The following is a 25,149-nucleotide window of genomic DNA, read 5'->3' as shown; positions in this document are numbered from 1 at the left end:
TTCCGGATTTAAATACGTCGTCGCATCAGTTTCAGAGCGTCATGTGTTTCGGAGCAGCTTTTTTATTTCGTCGCTACCAGTTTTGAGTAAATTTAAATTTTCTTTAATAATATTAATAACTATATTTAAATTCAGATTCTGCAGAGCATACGTTGACCCATGCAGACTAAACTTTCAACAGAAGAAAAAGCAAATTTAGAAAAACTATAGGCATGATTAGCTGTTGAGAAGCCCACCGAGCGGCTAGTCTGGTTCCCTAACCTCTCTCCGCTCCTAATAACGGAGTGGAGGTACATCAGGGAACCTGACTAAGCGGCGTGGTCCATCTATAATTAGAGTTCGGGACAATCGGAACGAACTTAGCCTTTTCCCATTCAGACCACTACTTGCTATTTCAGCGAGACAAAGATTGACAGCGAAGTTATAAATGTGCATGTCCGAAGACAACACAGACAAGGTGAATGAAATGATAATAGGGTGATCATACGGGTACCCTGGATCATCGGTTAAAACACTAGCCGCTAGAGTTTTAATCGATGACCCAATGTACCCAGAAGACATTGTGAGATACAAAATAGAAATTAAATCTTCAATAGCAAAGTACCGTGTTAATTCTTGGGAACGTTAGCTTGGCATGTGTTTTCCATTAATAAGGAAATTCATCATATAATTCCAGAGTCCAAAACTAAGTTAAAATAATTGGGCATATATTTTCCCAATATATGCATTTTATTTTCCGTTTCAGTAAATATTCTGAGCATCATTAAAGACCACTCAGGTGGCCTAGTGGTTAGAGCGTCTGCCTCGGATGCGAGAGATCGAGGTTTTGAACCCCGGCCGAGTCATAACAAAGACCTATACAATTTAGTAACAGCTGCCTCTCTAGGCACTCAGCAAAAAGAGCCTATTATTGGGACTGGTGTCAAGATAATGTGTCTGGTAGACAGTGCTAGACATCACCATAAACTGCCATACTGCAGATATCGTAGCGATATGACTGAAAAATTGTTAAAGCTACATGAAAAATCCAAATCACACACACACTTAATCTCACTGACACATACGCCACTTTCTTTTGCATTCGTATATGTTTTCTTCATTTAAACCAGTGTTTAAACAGGGTCTCCCTAAACACAGTAATGGGGACAAAAATAGAATATTGCGAAAGAAATTGTAGTAATTAATGTACATTAAATATTATTAAAAAAATTGTACGGACTTAAATACGTAAATCATAAATAACAAATGTGGTTGTGATACTGTTAAATTAGTGCACATAATACGCCTTTCTCTCTTTCTCTCTCTCTCTCTCTCATATTCTTTATTAAGACTGTCCACCTTTTTTATTTTGTTATAGTCTGACTCCACTCAGCTGTCATCTATTTTCTCGGGTGAGGTTTTTTCCCTCATGAAGGTGTCTTTGGTATAGTGATTTTACCATTTGTCGACCTTACTGTTAACCTATTTGTACCCTTGTCTTTGAGAAACATTCTAAATATTGCTTCTCGTTCAGTTTCTGTTTCTTGACACCACACGTCAATAGAAACTCTGTGATATATTGATTAAAACGAAACAATTCAACATGTACTCCGCAATAATAAATACAAGACATGTACACATATAACTATATTTAAGTAAGTAAACACATAGACTAAAAATCAAATTTCAGTAAGTCTCAGTAACTTTACAGATTCCTAAAATTACAGATCATTACAATCAAAAATATATTTGGTCTCCTGAAAAGTTGGAAGAAATTGAAATCGATGTTATATAATTACAAGTCTGATAATAGGACCATTATAAATGTTTGGGAGAAACCTATCGAATAGCCTAGAAAATAAATTACATCCTTATAAAAAAATTCATTACTTTTTGAAGTCGTGTGATAACCATCAACTAATCACATTTGCCTCCTAGCGAACGACACTGACGACAGATGTATCCCTCATCAGTAGAAGACAGGTCTTAAAGTCATCACTTCGCACGTAGAGTGGAACCAAGAATCACATACCTGAATCAAAATGTATAGATGCAAACTGCCGGCAGTCACAAATTGAAATGGGTAAACTATTAACATTTATATGTATGTAAAATAATAATAATAATAATAATAATAATAATAACTTTATTTTATGATGCTAATACAATTAGTTCTAGGAAGTTGGTGGGTGTATCTAATTTAGATATATCAGATGGTTTAAGATTTGACATAAATATAAAAAAGTAATTTGTGATGTGGGCTCTTAAAAGAATCGAGTATGTTGAAAATAATATACATAATATAGATATACAGAAAGAATAAATGAGAAGATAGATAATCTTTTCTTGTAATATTTCCAGCGGATAATTTTGGGAGTTTAAATATAATACACTATGAGAAAGATAAAATATGATTTATTTAACAGCCTGATTAAAAACAACAATTCAACCTTAGTTCTAGGGAGCATATTACCGACATCATTTAAAAAAGCTTGAGTCATTCCAACATGGATGATTTGCAAAAAAAATACAGAAAGAGCATAATACATTACTGTAGTAAAATACCTAATATGCTTATCATGTATCATCTGACAATAAAGTTGCTGAGATGTAGGAATACCATTACGAGAGAGAGAGAGAGAACATGTATTATTGAGGTAATGGAATTCATTACCCAAAATGTTATTATGATATTCAGTGCATTTTATTCTTTTAAATTGATTTTACTACATTACATTGACCATTTTCAAGATACATACTGGTATAAAACTTGCAACAAATAACATCAAATTGGTCAAATTTTCTTTTCAAAGACTCAGTTATAAGACGGAAAGATAGAATGCTAATTTAAAGACTAAAAATCATCATTTTGTGATCTCTGAAAAACAATAATCAATCCGATAATGAAGCTAATGATAAAATGCAATTAATATCGAAAAACATCTACTTTACCAAGTAATGTACTGTTATTAATTATTTTTTACACGTGATGTTGTTAACATTACACAAACAGGACATGTATACGCTTGGGAACATATTATTTATCATTCTAATCGCTTCTTTCATCTTTCCTTTTCATATTTGAAAGCATATTATTGAAGCACTGTTTATTATAAATGGCAACAACTGATACATTTTATTGGCAATTATATATTTTATGTAGATACTGTTTAATGTTAAACACAGACAACAGGAGGTTTGCATATTCAATGATTGTACAGACAGCTCAAAGAATTTGCAGAGATAATATAATAATAATGATATATATTAAAGATCGTTAAATGGAAACTAAACAATATATAAGCAATTCAAAAGATGACATACCTCACATAAAAGACAGCCCGACTCACAAGCTTTCTTACAGTCACTGCAAGGAAACTGTTTCTAGCTCTTTTCTTTTATCATTCTGATAATATCCAAGATATCACAAACATCCACAAAATTTAAAATCTTTACACAGTGAATAGAAAACTGTTTTTTGATTTGACTGCAACCTTTTTATATAAGGAATATATGTCTATTGGGGCCTTCTTATAAAACTAGTTCCAGTAATTTACTCCATTCCTGTAATTTCTCTTACATTATAGTATTTTCATCTCCATTGCTGTACATTACTGTGTTTAGGGAGACCGTTTAAACATATCTTATTGCCAAATCATAAAGAGATTAGATTTGTCATTCCCTGATAGTTAATAAATACACACAATACAATGAATAATGATAATAATAATATCGATTATGATGGTGTTCCCTCAGTATTTGAATCAAACAGGAAGCAGGTGAAGTTGGTGGAAAGTACATGTATTTGAAGTAAGTTAATCCATAATGTCAATGTTGATGGCGCAAATTAGCTGATAATTGGAGAGAGTAGAAAGGAATATCGTAGTTGTACTTTTTTCTCACCTTTCATCTTTTTCTAAATTTTCAGCAACAATTGTTGGTACGAAATCGTTTGCTAAAATCTTGTGTCATATAAAAAACGATTTTGTTAAAGGTTGCTGATTTATTAATCACTCTACAAACGTATAAGGGTTTCCAGCAGGAACCAGTATGTAAACACACTTTGATTTCTTGTTTGTTCTCTTACTATTCTTGAAATATCTTTTTTCAAAATGTTCTTGCTATTAGTATCATTTGTACGTTTGCCCCTGACAACATCAGCATATTCAAGTATGGGTCTAATATAGTCTAAAATAAAACAATATATGTGATTTCGAGAGAGAGAGAGGGATGACTGGGGACAATCTATGAAATCATCATTAAATCCAAAGGTAACTTCGAGACACCATTACTTCATACAATAATGTTAGTGGCCGAGTGGAAGCAAATCGGTCTCCGTAGTCTCAGCTGAAAAAAATGTTGACAATAATAATAATAATAATGAAAATATCCTTATACAATTTATTTTAATGGCTCAGAGAATGTTATTTAGTCATCTACATATGCATGTACAAGCAGGCCTCCAAAATTTCAATCGGATTCTTGATTGTGCTGTGAATATATTCAGTGACAATGTTTACGTTTAAAAAAGTAAAGGACTACTTTAAAATAAAAAGAAAAGCTTACATTCTAAAGTGGCGTCCAAATGTAACTAGGTCACATGCATTTCTACAGGAAATCAACAAGTTTTAACTTCTAGTGGCACTGATGTACTAAACAAAGTGAGATAACTTCCTAGGGGAGGGGAGTTTTGAAAAATTCCAGGTAACTATTTGTTATACTCTGACCCATCCCCTCTGTTTTCTACTGAGTAAATTTTAAAGAACTTCGTCGAGTTAAAACAATTGATTAAGCAAGAGGCTTGATACCAAAGAGACCCACATGTATGCCAAATTAAATGTTCACAGGTCTACCGCTGGAAAACCAGTTAAGTATGTGTGTGTGTTTACTTTATCCTCATAATACATATTGTATCGTATTGTTATATTTTGTCAACCATTGCATTGTTTTGTTGCCTTTTCAGTTATTCTAAATACACTGTTTCGATGTTTAGTATTTTAAGTAACTAACTTGCAGAACTGTCGCAATGTCTCAGATCTATTTTTATTTTTTTAAAAATGCTGTTCTTCTCTGCTTTTATTTGTATGATATGCTTTGGTTCTTTATATTATTATTTCTTTCCATATTTCTGCCTTTCAGTTGCCATTATACCAATATTATATCAATTTATATATTCTCCGATTTTGTAACTTTTCTTCTCTCACCTTCTCTGCTAGTTACATAACGCAAATTTCTACACAATAATGAATAATATACTTGAGGTTTTTTTTGTGTTATAGGTATGCAAATTGTATTGATATTTACATGAAAACTATCCATATTTGTCGCTAAATAAAATCATGTTATGTTTTGTGTTTTGTTGTTGTATGTATTTTTGTTGTTTATAAAAAAAAGAGATAATAATAATAATGAGGACTTAGTATAGCGCCTAATCTTTAAAAGCTCTAAGCACTTTACAACATTAGACAACACCTATAACATAAAACATATATAATGATATGATTACAAAAACAAACCCCATGAAATTAGAAAGCATAAAAAATGTGCTGAGAATATTTAAGGTAGGAAACATTATTAGGTCTTTAAGTTTGCTCTTGCAGTCAAAATAAGTGAGTTTTGAGAGCACTCTTGAATGTGATCACTGTGTCTTTGTGTCTAAGTTCAGTGGGCAATTCATTCGACGTTGCTGGGCCCTGGTATGCAAAAGAACGCTGTCCATATGACTTTGTTTCATAGTGGGGAATAATGAGTATACAATTGTCAGAAGAGGAGTGTGTAATGTGTAAACTTATAATTCAAAAATATTTGATGTTTAAACTTATATTCTAAAAATATTTTTGAAATTGTGGGATAAAAATCCCATTTAAGAAACAACCAGGATGCATCTCTTCAACTGGCCATATATATACTGGATTGAATATGTTAATGTATTTTTTTTAAAAATGTAGATTTATGTAGACTATGTCTTTATGCTAAATAAACTTTATATACTGAAATGTTACGCACTGTAAGTGATTTTCATTAGGTGAATTTATTATGTATTATTTAACTATGCAGTTATTATTGAAAGTGTATACTGTATAATTGCAAAGATAAAAAGAATCATATTATTATTATTTAAAATAATTTTACATATATAACATAGCAATGGAGAAATAACATGCTTCTTAAATGCTGACACATAACTTCAGTTACTGACAGGAGAGATCCATTTCTTGGCACAGGACTTTCACAGTTCTATCAATTGACCCTGGCACTTCCTTGCTTGTTTACTTTGCTATCTCCTGAGTTTAACTTTGATGACCATCTTAACCTAAATTGTCACCATTTGTTTATTACTGTTTTTGTTCATTTCATCTTTATTTAATTAAACTCAAAAACGCTAATAATGGCGCTGAATTGGCCACATCTATTTGAACAACACTGCTATTATTGTTGTCAGGTTTAACACCATTTTTTTCAGCACACAATAGACTATATATGGCGGTCAGTATTAATGGTGGAGGAAGAAACCGGGAAAACCCCGGAAAGAACCACCAACCCACGAGAAGCAACTGGCAAGCTTTCTCACATACCCACTATGGCTGAATCTTAGACTCGAACCGCCACAGACAGAGGTGAGATGGCAGTGATCCATAACGAAGAGTGCTTTAGACCACTAGGCAACTCGGGGCCCCTAACAACACTGCTATAATAAAAACACTTTTGATGTCGTTTGCCAGTTTACAATTCTAGAACACAAAATATAATGCTCACTTGAAATGATTTTGTGATCAGTGTTTACATGCAAGTGTTATTATATATATTAATAGAAAAATATGTATTCAGAAAAAAAATATTTAACAGATTTAATATGGGCTTTAAATAAAATAATTTCAAATGTTTCAAAGGTTAAAATGAAAATAAATTGGTCTACTGGTTCAAGATTTTACTCAAAAGACAACATTTAAATGATAACAGTTGACAACAAATGTAATGTATGTAGCAAACTACATTATACACTGTACTATCAATTTGCAAGTCACTAACTCTTTATGCAATTATTTTGTAGACAAAATACAAAGAAAGATTGATTTACCTGAGAAATCAATAAATACGCTGGGATGATTGGGTCAATATGTATGCAGTACTGTATGATACTACTGATACTGGCCTGATTTATGAACAGTTAACAGGGGCCCCATGTGGCTGAGCGCTCCCCATTATGGATCATTGCCATTTTACCTCTGTCAGTATGAGTTCGAGTCTCAGGTTCGGCTAATGTGTGTCTGTGAAAAAGCTTGCCAGTAGCTTCTTGTGGGTTGATAGTTCTTTCCAGTGTTTTCCCAGGTTCTTTCTCCACCATTTATACTGGCTGCCATGTATAGCCTGTCTTGTGTTGAAAAATGCCATAAAACCCTACAGAAACAACAACATGAACAGTTAACTTTCGTAATTCTTTTATTGAAACATTGGAAAAGTTATTTTGGTTTTAAAAAATCCAAGTTTGAAAGATGATTTCTATTTTGTTCTATGTGTTTGTCTTTTAATATTTCATGTGGTCCGAATCAAACTGGCATTTGGGCTGAATCGGCCTGGAATTTGGGCCCATTCATCCCATAATTTGGTGTGAATCAACCATGGTCCAAATCAGCCAGCCTTCTCCAAACAAGATTAGATGCTGATGGATTTTAAATAAAAGGGGAAAAAAACGACTGGAACAAAACTCATATACAGATACATATAATAAGGCCTTTTTTCCTTTGTTTTTTTCTAATAATTGTTTACATTTTCTTGCTACATGGTTAACTGACCCGTCAATCAAATCTGACCCAGGGAGACAAGGCTATAGACTCAATCTTGCTGTTATTATTGTTTAAATTTATAAAAACCAATAAAATGTTCATAATCTCCAATGGATTGAAATAACACCAATACATTCTTATTTGACAACATGTTGAAAGATTTGTGGAAGTGTCTAATGTAATTTTTTTGACAGTGAGCAGTATATATATATATATATATATATATATATATAATGTGCTGCATATTTATATCATTTTTATACTAAATTATTTTTATTTTTATTTTATTTTTTTATGCCTGCTATTAGGTGGAATGTGTTATATCATGTCTCATCAACAGGCCATCTGTCCATCCATGTGTCTGTTACCAATTTAATTTCCACACCATAGGTCTCCACCATCGGTTGTTACCAACTTTCTGGTTGGTCTGCACTTGAGGACAGGAAGATGCCTGTTGTTGTCTGGGTGTGAAGTTAAATAAAATATTACATTGTTTGAATGAAAAAAATGGTGTTTGCACACTAGAATAGGTTTTTAATCATATACCTGGATCACACTTTGCAGATAGAATGAATTTAGGGTAAGAAAATAGCCTATTTAGTTGAGGGTTTAAAGGTCAAAGGATAAGGTCACTGATTGAGAGAAGAAGAATGGTTTACCCTGCCCAGACTGTGTGGTTAACTTTGCACTTGGGGTTGGAAGATGCCTGTCATTTAGGAAGGTACCCAGTAACTTACAGGAACATGGACATAATAGTGTCTGTTTTTCCTACAAAATTAAACACTTTTGGCTCAACAGCATAGGAAGGAACCTCAGCTCATTGTTTCTTAATCTAGCTTCAATTGGGTTGTAAAGCAGTACTTACTCTGGGTTTTGCATATATATAGGAAAGCACAGAAGTCAGAAATCATGTATGATGACACCAACTGTGATACTATAAGAATTGATTTATGAACTTTAACTGTCACAAGCTTCATTGGGAGTGTGAAAAAATGGATTTGTGAACTCTCAATATCACTGACTTCAACATGAGTGTAAAAGAAGGGAATTGTGAATTTGCACCATCACAGGCTTAATCAGGATTATATAACATGAGTTTTGTGAACTCAAAATATCACCTGCTTTATTAGGACTATGACAGATTGGATTGGTTGGTTAACTCACAATATCTTAGGCTTTATCAGGGTTATGAAAGAACAGATTTGAATTCTCAATATCATAAGCTTCTTCAGGACTGTGAGAGAAGGATTTGTCAATTGCATTTTGCTTAAGGTTAGTTGCAAGTACTTCTCTTTCATTTTAAATGGAAGGATACAAAATTGTTTTTATACCACTTTTTTATGGTGAAAAAGTATAAAGTCCATTTCAGCTTCATTGATCAAGCCCGAAAAGTTTACATTTGTGTGGTTGGTGAAGTATTGAACAGAAGTGGATTTCTAGATTCTGTTTGCACCTGAGGTGGCACGCCTTTGGAAAGAGAAAGAAATGGTTTTGGTCAGAGGGATAGAGAACTGTGTGAAGCCTGTCTTTAAAAACTGTTCAGGTCAACAAAATAACTAAAAATTAACTTAAATATATGGAAATGATATGCCAGAATTTAGACGGTGTACTTGGCATTAGCAGTGGAAGATCACAAGACAAATTTGAGCATTGGGTACAAGTTTTATGGCTATCATTGGTTTTGTATTTGGGTATAAAAATGGGGGACATTGATAGACTATTATTTAATTTGTTTTTAATTTGTGTTTGATAATATATCGTATTGCTCTCACACAAATCTTTTTTTTTATATCACTCAGTTGAAAATTGTATTGTTGGGGATATAATCTATATCATATATTATTTTATAAGATAGATTTTATTTAAGTCATTTGGGTTAATGACAATACTATTATGACTGGTAATTCTAAAACTATAGAATGCACTTTAAAGACAAGGTCACGTTGTGTGTGAAGTTTACATGTACAATACATTGTGAAATTTCTATTCAGAAATCAGGTCAATTGCTAAGTTTATGTCAGTAATTATTTTGGTCAAAGTAGGCCAATGAAATGTTGAATGGACAGCAATCAACATCATGTGATCCTAGGAGTATGTATGACTTGTAGAGATATAATTTAGCCGGGGTTACTGATTAGATAAATAATTTCAGACAATGAATGTTAACATATTTCTCAATAAAATAATTTAAATGTTTGGGAATCTTTTCTAGCCATTCAGATTTGGTACACATTAGGTGACTATATAGAGAATGAAAACACTTCATTATCCTTCTTCAGTAATAGCCAGTTCTGTAAGAGTCATGAGAGAAAATATAAAAATAAACTGTTTATTTGAAACAGATGCTACCTTGCAGGACTATTGTAAAACTATTCAAGGACTTGGATATTGAATTCATTTCTTTAGGTTACATGAAACATTTAAAGACTTTAGTGACATCCAACATTCACCTGATGACCATGAAGTAAAAAATTTTTTGGATATTAGAACCTTCAGTAGGAATACCTTTGGATCATTTCCATATTAACGTGAAATTGATGGTACACTCGGGATAATATGCTAGGAATTCATATATATAGATATATATATATATATATATATATATATATATATATATATATATATATCCACTTTATTATGTTTGATATCTTTAGGAAATTCCTTAAAATAACCTAAAACATGGCAGTTCACATATATTTATCATATGACCTTGACCTTTTCTTCATTTGGAACATTGAATGCCTGCATTAAATTCTCAACTAGGATTTCTACATAACTGGATTCACTGTGTTGTCTTACATCACATTTCATTCATAAGATACAGTTTAAAGTTTCATATAAATGCACTGATATAGAATAACAACCTTGACCTCTGACCAATGACTCTTTAGGAAATTCCTTAAAATAACCTAAAACATGGCAGTTCACATATATTTATCATATGACCTTGACCTTTTCTTCATTTGGAACATTGAATGCCTGCATTAAATTCTCAACTAGGATTTCTACATAACTGGATTCACTGTGTTGTCTTACATCACATTTCATTCATAAGATACAGTTTAAAGTTTCATATAAATGCACTGATATAGAATAACAACCTTGACCTCTGACCAATGACTTTTCAGTTACTTTGGAAAGAATAAGATTGCAGCATATATTTCTTTTAAATTAAGTATGATGCAAGAAACAAAGTTATGTATGTTCCATAAAAGTAACATTCCAATCCTGTATAATGACACTTGCCTTGCTACTAACCCTGTCAGGCCAAAATCTCTGCCTGATTTGGATTTGTAATGTAGCTTTAAATATTTTTCAGTCATATTGCTACAATGTCTGCAGTGTGGCAGTTTATAGTGATGTCTAGCACTGAGGTATCATGCCACGAACATGTAGCATCATGTTCCCCCCAACTCGTTATACTGACACCAGACCGACCGGTCCTAAGACTAACCTCTTAATGCTGAGCACCAAGTGAGGCAGCTGCTAATACCATTTTTATAAGTCTTTGGTGTGACTCGACTGGGGTTCGATCCTGCCACCTCCCACATCTGAGGCAGATGCTCTAACTATTTAGGCCACCATTGCAATGCGAAAACCTCTCAGGTTCAGACTTGAAAAGGGCCCAAACTTTGGTAATCCAGCATGAGTTGTGGTCCTCTTCTACTTGTTCCGTGAAAATCGACTGAATTGTTGCAAATTATTTAGTCAGAAATTGTTCTTGAATCATTCTTGTTTTACATTCAATACCTTTTTAAGAATTTTATGGATTAAAATTAATAGAAGGCTTAATATCATGAAGAAGTCAGGTAATTGTTTATTTTCACCTTTGCCAATCAAAATTTGACCAACTTGTAGCTATTATTTGACCTAGAGGTTTGTCCTTGAATTAAAAAGTTTGTTTCTGCTCAAATGTTTAAAACTAAATTTGACTTGGTTGTAAAGAATTAATCTAACTTGATGACCTCTGCTATGTACAATATTTCGGGGAAAAGTATATATAAATGCAACATTCATGCCTAAAATATAAAAGCATGCAGAACATATTTCACACTTGAACTTATATCATAATATAAAGATAAGTATGTGATGGTTTATGTACACAGTTTCCATGGAAACAGTTGCAGGGTGTGGTGGAAACTGAATATTTAACTGTTATATTTCATCCAAAGAACTTACTGTTTCACTTGGAACTTTATCTTTGTGTTTTGTTTCCGCATTTTTGAAGAACGTTAAAGCTAAATTTGATATTAAACTTAATAGAAAACTTCAGGAAGGCCAAGTTTGACTGCACTTTTTTGTCTAACTTTTATTTATTGAATTATGGGCCTTCTTTAACCCAGAATTTGCATTATTGAAATCATTTAAATTGAATGGACACTTCTTTGTGAAATAAATATCCACTGCCTTGGTGAAATAAATATCTACTGCTGTGTCATTCAGACATTTATTTGTTTCAGAAGAGTGATATATTTATATTTTGTTCCAGTAAAAGTCTTTTCTCTTTACATTGTCTTATTTACTTTAAAATTCTCACAGTATATTAATGCACATTTGTTTCAAATGGCAGAACTTTGGTCTGATGTGTCAGTGTTTCTTTTTAATTCTTGTTAGAAATTCTATTTTTTTAAAACAAAAAAGATCTTATAAAATCAGTATAATTAAATATTTAAAGAACTATCTTGCAAATGCAATAGAATTAAAAAAAATAAGTTTAAAAGCTATTACTTTGTTTAACCTTAAGCAAGCTAAACTCATAATGATAGGAAGTTACAATCAATATTCTAAAAATTTTCTTCATTATTCTCCTTGGAAAATGGTTTACAGCTGTATTTGCTGGTATATAATATGTTATCAGCCATATTTTCATTATAATTCATCAATTTGCCCTTTGTATGGTTAATGTTGTAGCAGAAAATTAGTAAGATGGCAATTTTTGCCAACATTTCTAAACATGTGTGTGGTATACAATAATTGAAACAGTGCTGTTTAATTGAAATGATTAGAGACCCAGCATTTTCCCGTATTTATCCATCATTAGCTTACTGTACAGCTGACCACTTACAATGTGTGTGCCGTACCTTGCTCAACTTGCAACTGTTTTATTTGCCGTATGTCTTTTACTTCATAATATGACAGGATAATATGTAAGACAGGTTTTGTTGAATATGTCTGATTCTTATTACTGTATGCATGTACATGAAGAAAATATTTAGAAATGAGTGCATGCGGATGTACTGTCCGACACATGCATGTACATGAGTTAGATATTGAGAAATGAGTGCATGCAGATGTACTACTGTCCGACACATGCATGTACATGAGTTAGATATTGAGAAATGAGTGCATGTGGATGTACTGTCCAGACACATGCATGTACATGAGTTAGATATTGAGAAATGAGTGCATGCAGATGTACTACTGTCCAGACACATGCATGTACATGAGTTAGATGTTGAGAAATGAGTGCATGTGGATGTACTGTCCAGACACATGCATGTACACGAGTTAGATATTGAGAAATGAGTGCATGCAGGTGTACTACTGATAAGACACATGCATGTACATGAGTTAGATATTGAGAAATGAGTGCATGCGGATGTACTGTCCAGACACATGCATGTACATGAGTTAGATATTGAGAAATGAGTGCATGCAGATGTACTGTCCAGACACATGCATGTACATGAGTTAGATATTGAGAAATGAGTGCATGCAGGTGTACTACTGATAAGACACATGCATGTACATGAGTTAGATATTGAGAAATGAGTGCATGCGGATGTACTGTCCAGAAACATGCATGTACATGAGTTAGATATTGAGAAATGAGTGCATGCAGATGTACTGTCCAGACACATGCATGTACATGAGTTAGATGTAGAGAAATGAGTGCATGCGGATGTACTACTGTCCAGACACATGCATGTACATGAGTTAGATATTGAGAAATGAGTGCATGCGGATGTACTGTCCAGAAACATGCATGTACATGAGTTAGATATTGAGAAATGAGTGCATGCAGATGTACTGTCCAGACACATGCATGTACATGAGTTAGATGTAGAGAAATGAGTGCATACGGATGTACTACTGTCCAGACACATGCATGTACATGAGTTAGATATTGAGAAATGAGTGCATGCGGATGTACTACTGTCCAGACACATGCATGTACATGAGTTAGATACTGTATTGAGAAATGAGTGCATGCGGATATACTGTCCAGACACATGCATGGACATGAGTTAGATATTGAGAAATGAGTGCATGCAGATGTACTGTCCAGACACATGCATGTACATGAGTTAGATATTGAGAAATGAGTGCATGCAGGTGTACTACTGATAAGACACATGCATGTACATGAGTTAGATATTGAGAAATGAGTGCATGTAGATGTACTACTGTCCAGACACATGCATATACATGAGTTAGATATTGAGAAATGAGTGCATGCGGATGTACTGTCCAGACACATGAATGTACATGAGTTAGATATTGAGAAATGAGTGCATGCAGATGTACTACTGTCCAGACACATGCATGTACATGAGTTAGATATTGAGAAATGAGTACATGCAGATGTACTACTGTCCAGACACATGCATGTACATGAGTTAGATATTGAGAAATGAATGCATGCAGATGTACTACTGTCCAGACACATGCATGTACATGAGTTAGATATTGAGAAACGAGTGCATGCGGATGTACTACTGTCCAGACACATGCATGTACATGAGTTAGATATTGAGAAATGAGTGCATGCGGATGTACTGTCCAGACACATGCATGTACATGAGTTAGATATTGAGAAATGAGTGCATGCGGATGTACTACTGTCCAGACACATGCATGTACATGAGTTAGATATTGAGAAATGAGTGCATTCGGATGTACTACTGTCCAGACACATGCATGTACATGAGTTAGATATTGAGAAATGAGTGCATACAGATGTACTACTGTCTAGACACATGCATGTACATGAGTTAGATATTGAGAAATGAGTGCATGCGGATGTACTGTCCAGACACATGCATGTACATGAGTTAGATATTGAGAAATGAGTGCATGCGGATGTACTGTCCAGACACATGCATGTACATGAGTTAGATATTGAGAAATGAGTGCATGCGGATGTACTGTCCAGACACATGCATGTACATGAGTTAGATATTGAGAAATGAGTGCATGCGGATGTACTACTGTCCAGACACATGCATGTACATGAGTTAGATATTGAGAAATGAGTGCATGCGGATGTACTACTGTCCAGACACATGCATGTACATGAGTTAGATATTGAGAAATGAGTGCATGCAGATGTACTACTGTCCAGACACATGCATGTACATGAGTTAGATATTGAGAAATGAGTGCATGCGGATGTACTGTCCAGACACATGCATGTACATGAGTTAGATATTGAGAAATGAGTGCATGCGGATGTACTGTCCAGACACATGCATGTACATGAGTTAGATATTGAGAAATGAGTGCATGCGGATGTACTGTCCAGACACATGCATGTACATGAGTTAGATATTGAGAAATGAGTGCATCCTGATGTACTGTCCAGACACATGCATGCAATACTTTTGTCCTCCATAGCTAAGAAACCATATAGTGACATTCATACTTGATACCTATTCTTTATTTTGTAAAACAAAAACATGTACTACTCAAAGGTTCTGTTAACAAAGATGTTTCTCAAAGGTAAAATTTAAAAATTTAAAATAAAATTGTATCTGCATAGTCAGTAAATCATCATAGGTGTAATGTGCACTACATCCTGTTCTCATAAATTTTGGCTTTTTTTCTTCGTGATGTGAATTCAATTGATAGGAAAATCATACTAAATAATCCTCTTAAACAGCAGTATGGAAACATGTCATGTCTGTCACAGAGTCATGTGCATGTGTCCAACATTTACCAATTTTTAAAAATTTTACAGGTAAGCGATTTACATGTGTAAATATTGTGGTCTTATCTACTAGTAGACAAGCAGTGATAAAGTACAAACATTTTCCTGGAAGCAATTTGTAGTGACTAAACTCAGTAAAAGTTGTTTGGATCAACAATTTTATTAATCATTTTCCTTGCAGGCGCAATGAGATGTCAAGTCCAGCAAAGAGGAAAATTTATTTTTGTGGCAGCATCCATGGAGGGCGTCAGGATCAGAAGATTTATAAAACTCTTATCTTGGAGTTGAAGCAAAAATACGGCAAAGTTCTGACAGAAATTGTGGGAGAGGAATCAGCACCCTCAGGTTTACATTGAGTTTTATTTATATAAACCTTTTTCCATATTAAAAAATCTCAGTTATTTGAATACATTAGGATGTTAGAATACCAGTAATTTGGATGCCTTGACAAATTAGGGTATGATTGAATGGATATGTCAGAAAATGATAATATTTACATTTCAAAACATGTCAGGTGACAGAATAATTTAATAATCAAATGTCAAGAAAGGGGATTAATTTGATTTTCTGCAGATGTCAAGACATCTATTTACATTGGCACATGTGAATAATTAAACATTCTGAATACATAAGTGCATGAGAACTATTTGATTTTCAGAATACAATGGCACATGAGAGTAATTTGATATTCTAAATACATTCTTTTGCTTTTCCTTCCTTTTGCTTTTGCTCTTTCTTCTTTTGCACTTGCAGTTATTTTGTCCTTCCTTCCTTCTGCTTTTCATCTGTTTTTTTCTGTTATTTCCTTCCTTTCTTTTAGCTCCTTGTTTTTCTTCCTTGTTCTCCACTAGTTCTTCTTTTACCTCTTTCTCCTCCTGCTGTTTTAAACTTCATTTCATCTGGTTATCTTGCTCTTCTTTCCTTCCTTTCTTTATTCTGCTGCTCCTCTTTGCTTTTCTTCTTCATCTTCTTGGAAAATATTTTCCCTTTATTTGCTTTGTTTAATACAATTTCAGAGGAACACAAATATGTCCCAGGGGACCTTCACAAGACGTACATGTGTCTACTACAGGAATGTGATGGTGAGAAAATATATAGATTGTCAGCTATCTATCAGTTTGCTGGGAACTATCTTTTTGGTTGATTGATTGATTGATTGATTGATTCTGCATGTACCTCTTGTTTATTCCTGGGGGGAAGGAATTAGAGCCACATCTCCCAGGCATTTATGTGCTCAAAGAGCACTGTTAATTTAGCCTCAGGTCGTGGGACAGTAAGTCCCTAATGACCTGAATGGAGGGCTTTCATGAGTGGGAATGGACGCAACAAGCACTCATGTATAATAAATGAATTGCAGTCTGCCATCAACTGAGCTTGGTATCAACCAGAGCAGTATGTGATTCCAGTAGCGATTGGTCGCCACTATGACATCACATCAGGACACCTGGGTATGACGGGTGGAAATGGTTCCACATCTTTGTCATGGTACAGGAGTCTGGGAGAGGCAAGGGAGGAAAGGTACCTGGTAGCAGGTGCAAGCACACAAAGCCCCAAAGCGCCAGCCCATACATAACCAAATTTAGTCCAGTTATTTTAATGGACAATAAAAAGATGCCAATAATGTGTAAGCCACCTATGCAATTAGCTGAATCAATAAAAGTTATAAATTTTCCTATATTATTCTGTTTTAAGTTGGAATTTTGTGTACAAAGTGTACAGCAATTCACTAAAAAATACCAATCAGTTAAGTAAAAAATAACTCAAAAATGTTTTTTATCATGCATAAGCAATAAGAACAAGTGAGAATTTTAATGGCGGTATTGAAATGATCCAATTAGAACTATAAATAATGATATAATCAAAAGCAGTTCCAAGCCAAAATGGTAACTGCATATCATTCAGGTAATTTCGTTAGTATACTGGGCCTTTTCACACCCACATATCTAGCTGAAATCCTCTTGGGTCGTCAGCTGCACCTCTGGGCCACAATTCTGAGTCAGCTGTACTCCAAGGTCTCTGCGGTGGCCTGACCCCGATTAGCCATAGAGTGATGCCTTCCCATCTGGACCATGGGAGTTCATTCAGACCCTTTTTTGTGACTGTCTTGGCCCATTTCTTTGTTCAGTTGGTTCTATCCACCGCTGTCCTAGTTTGGCCTCCAGTTGATTTTCAATGTGGCTCCCCCCAGTTTTCTCGCTGGTGGTGTTCCAGTCTGATAGAAATGACAATAAGAGCTGGCCTCATAACGAAGTTCTTTTGCTTCATTATGTTGAGGTGGGTTAGTAAGCCCACAGCTGCCTGCTATGCTGTCTACTGCATACATCTGTCCATGTAGGGCTGGTGCCATTATCTCCAATTTAATCACTGGTAAGTCATTGGCTGCATGTGAGAGCATGCTTTTCTTGCTGTGAGCTTCTACCCTTTATTCTGTTTGCCTCTAGAGACTAGCCCCGATGTTTCCCGGCCAATGTCTCTGTATTGAATGATGGAATAAATGATCTGTTATCTGTTTTGGGTGGACACCTCTCTGTAGCAGTCACACTTATATGCAGGCTGACTGTATAAAACAAGACAGCAATACAAGTTAACAAGTATAGTGATGAAAGATGAAAAACTTGTGTATTATAATCACTTGTCCTAGAAACACTGTTTCTTATAGCTCATATGGGTAAACTTTATCGATTTTTTGAATGTATGTATAGGTTTGAATAAACTGTATCTTTAATCCAATAATTGGTAGTAAAATCAGAGTGTAGCACCACTTTAAATTGAATACATATTGAAGTTGACCCAAAAAGCCATTACATATTATCAACTCATTTTGTAATAAAGTAAAAATGTTACAGCTCAATAGATAACTACCTAATGAATATGTATTACGTATGTATATATATATAGAGAGAGAGAGAGAGGGAGAGAGAGAGAGAGAGAGAGAGAGAGAGAGAGAGTCTTGTTCTGATTATTGATTATAATTGATCATCAGTGGGTATAGTGAAGCAGTAAGATAATTGATTGTGGAACAACATAATCGATTGTGTGTAAAGGGAGACAACTTAGTTTTAGTTGCATGCAAAACAAAAGTTAGTAAAACTGTGTAAATTGTAAGCTAAATAGGGCTCCCAGTCCACTAAAGTTGATATGAATTTAATTTATTCATTCCTTCACAACTTACAAATATAAACCATACTATATTCTGTAGGTGCAGACTTTTGTAGTTAGGAAGATATAGCCATGATTACATGATTTAGCTGTTAAATTGTTGAGTTAATAACCGTAAACAATTTCTGATGATTTGCTGCAGTTTAAATGTAAAAATGTAGTATTTATAAATAATGACAAACAAGAAAACCATGTCCTTCTATACTTTAAATTATAGACACATCACATATGTATGAAAAGGTTTTGAGAGATTGCTGAGCCATAACAAGTTGCTTTCATTAAACAAAGTTGTTGAACAAAATAACAAAACAGAATTGAAAAAAATTGTAATAATTTTATCTTGTAAAAGTATGTATGTCTTTTAAAGAGATTACTCCTGTAAATTTATTAACATTTTTTGAACTCTTGTGCAAAAATATAATTCAATAACAAACAAAAATTAAAATTTGCTCTGAGTTACGGATTGTAGTCGATTATCAGCTGGTTAAGTAAAACTGATTATCAATTATGAAATTCTGACTGATTCCCATATATATATATAGTCGTCTCATATTTACTTTTGATTTTATTTTTAATGTGTTTCAGCTGTAGTAGCAGAAGTTACACAACCATCCCTGGGAGTTGGATATGAGATTGGAAGAGCATTAACTATGGGGAAAAAGATACTCTGTCTGTTTAGGCCTGATGCTGGAAAATGTAAGACACTATAGACATCTGCATTACAATCAGTTCATTGTTTATTTTTTATATTCAAGTATCACAGTTCACAGGGACTACACAGTTGCTGTAATTGATAAACAAATACTCTTTACACAGTGTTAAAACTATAGACAAACTTAAGAAAATAAATGTAGAAAATTTGTTCTTTATGAGCAGGTGGCCTTTCTGTACAGGTGTTTGGTAAGGCAGGTTTTACTTTATGCCTTTGTTATATATTATTATTTCATTTTTTTCATGCTCTATCTCATATTCAACAATTGCTATTATCATCTGTAAAATGGTGTTAACTATTGTTAAACAGATGATGATAACAGTTGTTTTAGTTTCATAATGATTTGTCCAATGTTTGAACAAAAACTGATCAAGACGTTTAATAAATATACCTATGGAAAAAACTCAACCAAAACATAAGGCAATTTTTTTTAACTATGACCCTGACTCTGTGTCAAAGGAGTGATCAAGCATGTTTCAGAATGAGTCATTCCAGGTATACACAAATTCACACAGGGGTTGAGGGGAAAAAGCAAATGAAACAACTTTAACCATAATATGAGTTTTCTTTGACTGTGACCTTGACATGAAGGTCAAAGATTGCAAGCAAGCATGTCATATCATGAATTGACTTAGGTACCATTGTATGATGAGAATATATTATGCTGTTGTAGAAATATACACTAACAAAAAACTAAATAAACTATTGATACCATTGATGCAAAATACTAGAAATGTAATGGTTCTGTCTTGCTTCCCATTAGTGTGGTCTGAAAAAATTATGCTGGTCTGACACTCAGATTGAATTCTATTTCTATTTCTGTAAATGAGAAGGCAGTTAACTGAACTTGACTAAATTTCCTTTTGAGCTATCTTAGTGAAATGGCCTTCTGAGTTTGTGCAAAAGGAGCCAAGATGTCTTCTGCTGTGCAACATTGGTGACATCTTTACAATCCCATCAAATCTAATTTTGGCCACACATAAAATCAAGCATTTTAGTACTGATGTTTTTGTTAGCATGGCAATTTCAATCAGTTTTCTATGCATTATTTGAGTGCAAAATGGACAAAAACAAACTTGTTGATTATAAAGCTGCTGAATGTGCTGCTGATCCTCAGATAATGTGGGTAAAGTCATGGATCCACAAAGTCTCTGATTTATAAAGCTCCTGAGTACCCCACTACCCCACGGATAATGTAGATATGATCATGGATCCACAAATACCCTAGTTATAAAGCTCCTCATTATATTGTTGCCCTACTGATAATATGGATATTGTCATGATCCAGAAAGTCCCTGATTATGAAGCTCCTTAGTATGTTGTTGCCCCACTGATAATGTCAATATTTTCATGATCCACAAAATCCCTGATTATAAAGCCTTTCAGTACACCTCAGTCAACCGCTCCAGTGACCTAGTGGTTAGAGCGTCAGCCTCGGATGCTGGAGGTCATGGGTTTGATCCCCAGCCGAGTCATACCAAAGACTTACAAAAATGGTACTTACAGCTGCCTTGCTTGGCGCTCAGCATTAAGAGGTTAGTGTTAGGACTGGTCGGCCCAGTGTCAGGATAATGTGACTGGCTGGGACATCATGCCACATGTCTGCAGCATGATGCCCCATTGCTAGACATCACTATAAACTGCCACACTACAGACATCGTAGTCATATGACTGAAATTTTTTTTAAAGCTACATAAAAAATCCAAATCACACACACAGTACACCTCAGTCCCCCTAATAATGTGGAGATGGTAGGTCCTAATAATGTGGAAATGGTCAGTCCCTCTAATCATGTGGAGATGGTCAGTTCCTCTAATCATGTGGAGCTGGTCAGTCCCTCTAATCATGTGAAGATGGTTAGTCCCTCTAATCATGTGAAGATGGTCAGTCCCTCTAATCATGTGAAGATGGTTAGTCCCTCTAATCATGTGAAGATGGTTAGTCCCTCTAATCATGTGAAGATGGTTAGTCCCTCTAATAATGTGGAGCTGGTCAGTCCCTCTAATCATGTGAAGATGGTTAGTCCCTCTAGTCATGTGGAGCTGGTCAGTCCCTCTAATCATGTGAGGATGGTTAGTCCCTCTAATCATGTGGAGATGGTTGGTCCCTCAAATAATGTGGAGATGGTCAGTCCCTCTAATCATGTGGAGATGGTCAGTCCCTCTAATCATGTGGAGATGGTCCATCCCTCTAATTATGTGGAGTTGGTTAGTCCCTCTAATCATGTGGAGATGGTTAGTCCCTCTAATAATGTGGAGATGGTCAGGATCTCATCTACAATAAAAATGTATGTCCTTTCATTTCATTCATTGCTAATGAGAACAGAATGTTATAAAATCTCACATCATTAAACACCCTACTTTTGAGTTTGTACATGGTATCATGACGCAGATATATAGGAACATACTTGGGTATAATGCTGGTCATTTTGATGGTTTCCATGAGTGGCGTTATAAAGATGGGCTCTGTGGTTTATGCATAATACACCGCTTCCCTCGATAGCTCGCACCCGGATAACTCGCGATCCTGCTTATAACGCGGTGTCCGTCTTGGCTCCTGAATTTTTCCAGAGAAAATTTATTTAAAATATCTGAACATGAAAAAATTACGATAAGAATTGATAAATTAAACTTTGATACAATGCTCGTTTTATCATCGAAAATGGTGATTAATGCCCTTAAAAATAGAATCCATATTTTGAAATTTGCAAGTTTTAAATAAGAATTAAATTCAGAGATCTCGAAAACACTTAATTACACGTATATGGACGCCAATTTTTGATCTGGGATGCAGAAAATCACTGAGGCGGGAATCCTCCGTACGCATGTAATAGGTGCGCGGGAAAATTCAAAGATTTGCCGGTCCTGTTTCAGCCACCTGCTTTGTGGGAAAATGTGTTGATCAGTTAACTGTGCTGATATTTACAATGACAGAATTCAGTGACTAAAAGACTCTTTGATGTACATACATGTTGCCATTTTATAAGAGTACATAAAAAAAAAGAACATGATGCAATAGCTATGCAGCTAGTTCAAAGGCTTTGACTGGCGGCCTGGTGAGAAAATGTACTGATATTTAGTGATTCAATTCAGAGGCAGAAAGACCCAGTTTTAAAATCCTAGCGAGACCTCTGTTTCAAGATATCATATGTTATGTAAGTTTTTATGATAAATAGTTGTCAGTATACTGTAAATAAACAGTCTGGTGAAACTTCTGGTAAATGCTAACAGGTGGCAACAGAGAATGAAATAAACATCAATTAAACGTCTTCCTGTGTGAAAGTCACATTCTAATCCTTTAATTCCATTTCAGTGTAAACATTATAATCACAACATATTCTGTTCATTGAAAACATGAAAAGAGTCAATCGACCGTCACATCGAAACCCGTGAGTACTTCTGTGAGAAGCTAATTACATGCTGGCTTTGTTTTGATCAACAATTTGGGGAAGTGATTGTTGCATTAAAAAATCGATTACAAGAGACCTTGGGTGCTGGATTAAGGGTCTTGGAGCTGCCTTTGACATAAAGCAAAACAGTAACAGAGACACCACCTCCCCCCTCTGCACAGGAAGCAATAAAATATTTTCATATTGCCATAAGGTGGCTGGAGACCCAAAATGTTGACTACGTAAAGCTCATGCAGTTGAGAAATCTGAGGGATTTTGCTCCGTGGCAGAGAAACCAAGGAGTAACACACACAAAAAAAATTAACTGATTTTTTCAAAAAGTGAATTGATATTTGTCAAGCATGGCACGAATGACAAGTATTAACTTGTTCTAATTTACGTTGTTTTAAATTTGTAGACCAATTAAATATGTTAGTACTGATTAACCCTTGTTTTTTTGTTTTCCATTTTACTTCTATCGCATTCAAATCTATCTACCGGTATCTATCTATCGTTCGATTGACACTGTTTCTTGAAAAGAGTCGGTCTTTTGTATGTAAAAAAATGTCTAATTTGGATCAAACAGTAAAACTAGAATGTATCCAATTCAACATAAAAATTAGTGACGTAGTACACAATGTGTGAAGTGGTACACATGTTAAGTGAACGGAAACCACGTGGAATAGTGTTTTCGATGATCGTCTCAATATACTGTAATTTATCCTGAAATTAATGTTGCCCTATGAGGAAATAATAAATAAAGTACACCGTTATGAAGAGGTATTTATTCACAGTTAATCTCGGCAGGATTATAAAGTGAGTATTCAACACTATAATCTGCCTTACCCCAAACCCCCCCCATATTTTTCCTTTATGTTGAATTCGATCACTTTATTGGTTTTGGGCTTATTTTATAGGTCCCTCGATAACTCGCACCTCACTTATAGTGTGGTCGATGTTTCTGGACCCCGATGTGCGCGAGTTATCAAGGGAGTGGTGTAATAGGGTCACATACAAGAATACAGATGTTTGTTTCATATATTCCTTTGTACAATAAATGTTCTCTTTTTTCAGCCCTCTCCTGTATGATCAGGGGACTACATGATGGTAAAAATGTGATTGTCAGAGATTACAGTGTACAAGATGCTCCAGAAATCCTTGCAGAATTCTTCAACAGTTGCTGAAGTCATTTTCTTTGGATATTGTGGTTATCAGATGTAAATTTGCATGTTTCATTGCACTTTTAAATATTGCAGAATTCATTCATATCACAGGAGAAGAATATGTGTGCTTGTGTTTTATCCGTCCTCCAGTTCTAGGATCCCCAAAACTCCATCCAAGTTATCATTTCTACAAACCGAACTATCCAACCCCTTGCCATCCATTGTGTTGGCTTTTATTGTGACTAGAAAAGTTTACCATGAAGACATAGTGTAAGCACACAGAGTACACACCATATACATATATGGACAGGGCAGTTAAAGTATTTGTTGTGCAACTGTTGGCTCATGTAGTATTCTCTAGACAGAGCAGAATGATAATCAGTTATAGTACCATATTTCATGTATTTTTTCATACCCTCTAATTTTTTATACACAATCCAGTTATCACAGTAACAATTATTTAAATGTATCATAATTTTTTGTACATATTACTTTGCATTTTTCGAAAAAAATCCATTAAATTATTGGGCATAAAATTTCTGCTAATAAGATTTATGTTTGCAAAAAAGATAAAAAAATAGCATATTGCCATTTTGTTTTTACAAAAATGAATAATTAATTGTTAGTGAGAAAATACAATGATCGATGCATAAGCATGGGCACCCGCAGCATAGGTCAAGGGGTCATGTGATCCACGCCCCCGCCGTATACATACATACATACATACATACATATATATATATATATATATATATATATATATATATATATATATATATATATATATATATATATATATATATATATATATTTTCCGACAAATTTGATCATGCAAATGAAACTGAAAATATGTCACAAGATTCTGTTCAAATGCTTAGTAAATAATATTAGCTTTGGTTTCAGACTGCTTGCTATACTAACTCTCCTGGCCATAACTGTCTGGCCCCCCCCCCCAGCAAAAAATCCCGCAGCAACCAGTGTGTATAAGCTCTCTTATTGTAATTACAATATCTACTGGTGTTTATTAACAAATG

At 34.4% G+C, this 25,149-nt stretch overlaps 1 protein-coding gene across 3 annotated transcripts; it reads left to right on the top strand.

The window, feature by feature from the left end:
• Window positions 1–30: 30 nt before the first annotated feature.
• On the top strand, window positions 31–24,813 carry LOC149779130 (5-hydroxymethyl-dUMP N-hydrolase-like). 3 transcript variants are annotated; one of them, XM_089939682.1, is made up of 5 exons: window positions 31–86; window positions 15,875–16,038; window positions 16,710–16,775; window positions 19,438–19,548; window positions 24,027–24,813. In XM_089939682.1, the coding sequence occupies exons 2-5, from the start codon at window positions 15,885–15,887 to the stop codon at window positions 24,134–24,136; spliced, it is 441 nt and encodes a 146-aa protein (XP_089795808.1). In that variant the 5' UTR covers window positions 31–86; window positions 15,875–15,884; the 3' UTR covers window positions 24,137–24,813. The 3 variants fall into 3 exon arrangements, with proteins under 3 accessions (XP_089795808.1, XP_089795807.1, XP_089795806.1); XM_089939681.1 differs by lacking the exon at window positions 31–86 and adding an exon at window positions 338–457; XM_089939680.1 differs by lacking the exon at window positions 31–86 and adding an exon at window positions 10,741–11,398.
• The last annotated feature ends 336 nt before the right edge of the window (window positions 24,814–25,149 follow it).

This window comes from Sinohyriopsis cumingii, chromosome 17, assembly GCF_028554795.1.
Source record: "Sinohyriopsis cumingii isolate HCF-2022 chromosome 17, ASM2855479v2, whole genome shotgun sequence".
Lineage (NCBI taxonomy): Eukaryota > Metazoa > Mollusca > Bivalvia > Unionida > Unionidae > Sinohyriopsis > Sinohyriopsis cumingii.
The sequence above is the reverse complement of the archived record's forward strand: the minus strand, read 5'-3'. Positions and strand labels throughout refer to the sequence as shown.